This window comes from Cryptomeria japonica, chromosome 3 (genome assembly GCF_030272615.1).
Source record: "Cryptomeria japonica chromosome 3, Sugi_1.0, whole genome shotgun sequence".
NCBI lineage: Eukaryota > Viridiplantae > Streptophyta > Pinopsida > Cupressales > Cupressaceae > Cryptomeria > Cryptomeria japonica.
The window spans coordinates 772,696,723-772,702,078 of NC_081407.1; the positions used below are offsets into that span (position 1 = coordinate 772,696,723).

General features: G+C 37.3%; 1 protein-coding gene across 1 annotated transcript; it reads left to right on the forward strand.

Moving 5' to 3' along the window:
* Positions 1–1,183: 1,183 nt before the first annotated feature.
* LOC131075247 (uncharacterized) lies at positions 1,184–4,957 on the forward strand. Its single transcript, XM_058012078.1, has 2 exons — positions 1,184–1,430; positions 4,626–4,957. The coding sequence occupies exons 1-2, from the start codon at positions 1,184–1,186 to the stop codon at positions 4,955–4,957; spliced, it is 579 nt and encodes a 192-aa protein (XP_057868061.1).
* The last annotated feature ends 399 nt before the right edge of the window (positions 4,958–5,356 follow it).

Sequence of the window (5,356 nt, forward strand, 5' to 3'; positions counted from 1 at the left end):
ACTTGACCATACAAGTCTTGAAACTTTTGCCAAGCATCCTTGATTAGAGTACATTTCTCAATATGAAAAATGAGATCCTTTGATACATACTTTCTTAAGGTACCAATTGCCATGATATTTTTAGTGAGCCAATCCAAGTGACCAACATGATCAGCCTTAAGATTAGCGGGAGCAACAATAGTTCCATCAACATAATGAGTTAGTCATTTTTCCATAAGTTTACTCTTTGCATCAATTTTCCAAGTAGCATAATTATGAGGAGTTAAGAGAGGAAACTTAGAAGAACCCATAGCAGCAAAAAGGAAGGAACACAAGAGCACAAAAGCACAAGAGACACCCTGCCAAATTCAATCAATCAAAGTACCCCCCCCCCCCAAAAAAAAAAAAAAATGATGATTTTGGCACTTTATATGTAGTGCGTGTACAATAGGCCACTTAAAAATAATAGCAAGGTGGAATTTTGATTTTGTTTTACAACTGCCCCAATAGGTTGAGAACTACAAAGAAAAAGACCAACAAGATAGATCTATGCAATACAAGTGCCAAATTGGCCAAAAAGGACTATATGTTAAAAGTACAATTTGTACCAAAAATTGCTACAAAATAATAGCTATTTATGAGATTAGACGAAAAATTATGCACTTTCAAAAAAATGACACCTGAAAAGGAGTTCGTATGAGCCCAAACGGAGTCCCAGAAGTTGCAGAAATGGGGATTGGACAGGTACAGTCACCACAAACTGAGATTTCTAAAAAATATGTCCATCAAAATTAGAAAATAATGCCACCACTAGAAAGTACATGAATTTATGGCCCATATGAAAAAATATTGCACCAAAAAAAGAGCAAAAATGAGCAAGATATGGCCATTTGAAGTTGAACTGCAAAATCAAAAAGCTCAATAGAGGGGGCTTGCTAATTTTTAAAAATGATGGCGTAAGCAAGTCATGACCCTAAATTTGACGATCATCTAGCTGGCGTGAAAAATTCACCTCCCCTATTGATTAGGCATCCATATTGTACGGACTGATGATGTGGCAAACTATGGTAGATCGAAAAAATGACGTGGCAATACGGTCGAGTGACTTGGCAAGGTACGGAAATCTAATGTGGCGTGATGATGTGTTAGGTGATTAGGATTCATGCAGTGTTGATAGTGCAGGGTGACTGTGATGCTTGCGTGGATGCCTACGTGGCGGTGGGGCTCGATAGAAGCTGTTGGAGTGGCCATCGGGAGATGGCGAACGGAGTGGCCGCTGGCGGGGCAGAGGTCCAACGGAGCTGCCAGGAGTAGGTCGTCGGCAGGGTGGAGCTGCCAAAAGTCGAAGACCAGCACAACGATTGCAGGCTACGGAAGGTGGCTCGGGCGGCAGGAGCCATGGGGCCAGAGCTACAGCGGGGTGTCAGGGCCGGAACTCAGGAAGGAGGCCGGCAAGGTCTGGTGATCATATGACATGCAGCGGGAGATGTCAGAAGGTATAGCAGTCGGCAAGAATGCAGCAGATGGCGAGGACCACGACAATTGTAGGTACAAAGTACCGTGGGGTTGGTCTGCGCACTGCCCCCCAAATAATTGATTTTTTTTTTTTTCAAAATAACTTTTTCAATAAAAATTTCTGCGGAAAATGATTTTGCAGAAAATTAAAATAAAAAATTGAAAAAAAAATCACTTATGCCTTTTTTATTTTTTATTTTTTTCAAAAATTTGTACCGTACCGTCTAAATTGGGCAAAAAATTTCCTCCAAGCCCGAAATTTGACTTTCACCAAAATAGGTCAAATTTATACTCAAAATTCATGGAAATGGCCACCCGGATGCAATGGCGAGGTTGGATCTGGTCTAGGACACCTCCAAAAGATGTTGATCCTCAGATCTGCCTCTTAAAGTAGCAAGAATGCCTCTCAAAGACGAATCAATGACTCTCTAATGGCTCTGATACCATGTGAGATTTTGCCAAGATCAAGAGCTCAATGAAAAATAAAAAATTTAGGACAAGAATAAATTGTATTCTCATCAATAGATAAATGATCAAATCATTGCATACAATGAATATGAGCCTGCATATATAGGCAAGGCTATATGGATATGTGAGCACACAATCATGACATGTGGCTCAATAAGAAATAAGGGTAGGTAGGAAATAGGTGTGGTTGGTAGGAGAAACAATAAAGTATTCCACATGAGGTGGATCACCCACCGAAGGTGGAATTATCACTCCACAATAAGTGGATATGATAAGTAACAACAAGATCACACCATAAAAGGTGGAAATTCTCCTACAAATACTATCCCAATGTGGCACAAACACCCAAGTGTCTCATACCCTAACTACTATGAAATGTATTATCCTAAGTAAACTTAAGTAAGGTGTAATAATATCCATGATGAATAATTAATTACACCAACAATTATAGCTATCTTATATATGGGACACAACTTTTCCAATTGGAATTGTATACTAAATGTATATTTTATACCACTTTGGGTCTAATAAGGTTTGTTTTTTTTTTTTTGAAAAAATCAATGTTTCAACAACTCCTACTCTTATAAATAACATTTTTTTCGAAATGTAAAAATACCTTTTTATAGATCTATAAGTGAATTTTCCAAAATATATATATTTTAATATTTTAATTAGTTTTTAATATTTTATTTTTATTTTTATTTTTATTGAAAGTAGGTCATCAACACTAAAATATAATGTTGATTATCTTATAAAGGAAAAAAGTAAAATTTATTTTAAATTTTCTGAAAAAAATAAATGCACCAGAGAATAGAGTCTATGTCAAGATGATATAATTATTTTTTAATCTGGATAAATAATTAAGAAAAAAGGTGATGCCAAATGGAAAGAGTTATATTTCAGTTACACAACTTTTCAAATTTATTGAAAAATATATATAAATAAAAAAAGTTAAAAATAAATTTTTGCACTTAAGTTTCAAGTTATCAATATACACAAAAAAAATTGAAGAAAAAAAGGTAAAATTTACTATATAAAGTGTGATACCTTGTGTAACTTCAATTTCAACATTTTATCAACAACTAAATTATACTGTTCACTTTATAAGAAAGTATATTCAAATAATTTTTTAAATATTTTAAAAAATTACAAACATAAAATACACAAAAATATACATTTTATTAGTTTACATCATTTCAAAATTCAAAACATATGTTTCACTTTCTATTGATTCAATTTAAAAAATTAAATCAGCATTGGTCATTTCCTTTATAAAAGTGTGACACAACTTTGTGTTTTTAGCCCATTAATTATTTGACAATTATACGGATAGGATCGATCAATATCTTTAACTTCCCAAAAATACTTTGTGTTGTATGTTGTGTCAGGAGCACTAAAATGACTTTTGCACCATTCAACTATTTCATTTGAATTTTGTATGGTGTTACCTGCAAAAAATCATTTTAGCAATTTAGTGGACCCATAAGATATATACTTGTAAATTGAGATTTCTAGAATGAAGTACACACATAAATGTTTAACATGTACCTACGAGTTCATGTTGGCAAAGTGCACGCTTCACACATGCTCATTCTCCATCATGCTCTCCTTTTCCATGTCCACTCTCAAAAAAGTTCCACAAAAACTTTATTACATTTAGCATGTTGTTGTGATAACCAATTGAATAATTTTGCAGACTTACATTGTCCTATGAAGTTACAATCAAATCCAAAATATTAACTTTCAAAAAAATTAATTATACTGGTTAATTAAAAGACTATGAAAATTGAAATCAATTTGTACACTTACCAGCACATCCATCAAACAAAATCCAGTGTTGTGAAGAATTTGTTAGAGTATTCGGGTATTTACTTGATTAATTAAACATTCTTTGTTTAATTATTTAAGTTCCCTTTATCTCTTTTACATTTAAGCTAACTTTAGGTGCATATAATTAATTGTTTTAATTAATTATTATGTGCAAACCTAGGTTTTCCCTTTTTAGGGTTTCTTGACCTATTAAAGGTTGAGTTCTTTCTTTTCATTGTAAGAATCACATTACATATTTTTGTGAATATTGAGCTCTCTCTTTTTGAGCATATTCTCTGTGTTTTGTATGTTCTTCAGATTTTGCTTCATTGCTTCTCCTTGTAACAGGTTATTCGGCTTGCAGAAGATCTTCAGGCTCCTGTGGTGTTGTATTTTCTCAACTCCTATATGGTATCAGAGCGTGGATCTACAGCTGCCTGTTCTTGTTTTGAGATTTTTGGCTTTGGAAGTAGATCTGGGGTTTCAGGAATTTTTTTGTGTACCTAGGGTTTAATCTTTTTTTCTGAGCACTTTGGGCCTAAACGGACCTCACCATCGTGCTCAGAAGGCCCGAAAACCCCTATGGTCATATAAAATTTGACCTATTTTGGTTCCTGAGCCTCTGGGAGCAATTTTTTTCTCAGATCTAAGCCGTACGGCCCTGGCATGCAGATCGAGAAATTTTTTTTAAAAAAAATAAAAAATTTGCCTTTTTACGGCATGCAGGCCGAAATTTTCTTTTGAAAAAAAAAAAAAGGTGAAAAAAAAAAAAGGGGAGGTTTGTTTCTTTTTAAGAAAAAAAAATTTTTTGGGGGCACATTTTTTGTGGGTACCGTTGGGTACCGGACTGACAGGCCTGTCAGACCTGTCAGTCCGGCCCCTGCCAGCGGCCCCTCCATCCTTCTCCGGCCGCTGCCGGCCCGGTCTCCGGTCCCCACCGGCCGCTGCAGGTCCCCGGCTTTCTTTTTCCGCCGGCCGTTGTCCGTTTCCGCCAGTCGTTGTTCGCTCCGGCGACGCTCCGGCAAGACCCTGCCACCGCTCCGGCGAGCCACCTCTGCCCAACTGCGCTCCGCTCCACCAGGCTGCACCACCTCCGCCCGGCCGTTGCGCCGCTCCGCCCCAGCAACACCTCCGCCTGGCCCAAGCCCCACCTCCACCCGGAGCACCACCAACCCCTCCTCTCTAGTCTTTTTTAGAGGGGATTGGTTTTTTGGGCCTAGATCGTGCCTCCAGAGTCTGATTTTGGCGAACGAATAGGCGTTGGAAAGGTGATTCCGAGCCGGACCTTGTGGTGGTAGATTTTTTTCCTGGATCTACTGTTTGACTGTGTTTTTTACCAGTCAAAGTCAGGCTTCTTTTTTGCACTTCCAGGGCCCTAGAATGGGCAAACGAAGTCGTTTTTTCGAGAACGAATAGGCGTCGGAAAGCTGGTTCCGAGGCCGACCTCATGGTGTTGGTAATTTATTCCAATTTTTCTGTTTGACTATGTTTTTTTACAGTCAAAGTGAGGTCTCTTTTTTGCACTCCGGGAGACGTAGAATGAGCATCCGACCTCCGTTTTTCGAAAACTTTATATTTTCGGAAA

Bases quoted from the DNA above. Each gene is read 5' to 3' on its own strand.
- LOC131075247 (XM_058012078.1), top strand. From the start codon at position 1,184: ATGCCTACGTGGCGGTGGGGCTCGATAGAAGCTGTTGGAGTGGCCATC. The intron at 1,431-4,625 runs GCAAGGTCTGGT...CCGGACTGACAG, and splicing joins GGAACTCAGGAAGGAGGCCG to GCCTGTCAGACCTGTCAGTC.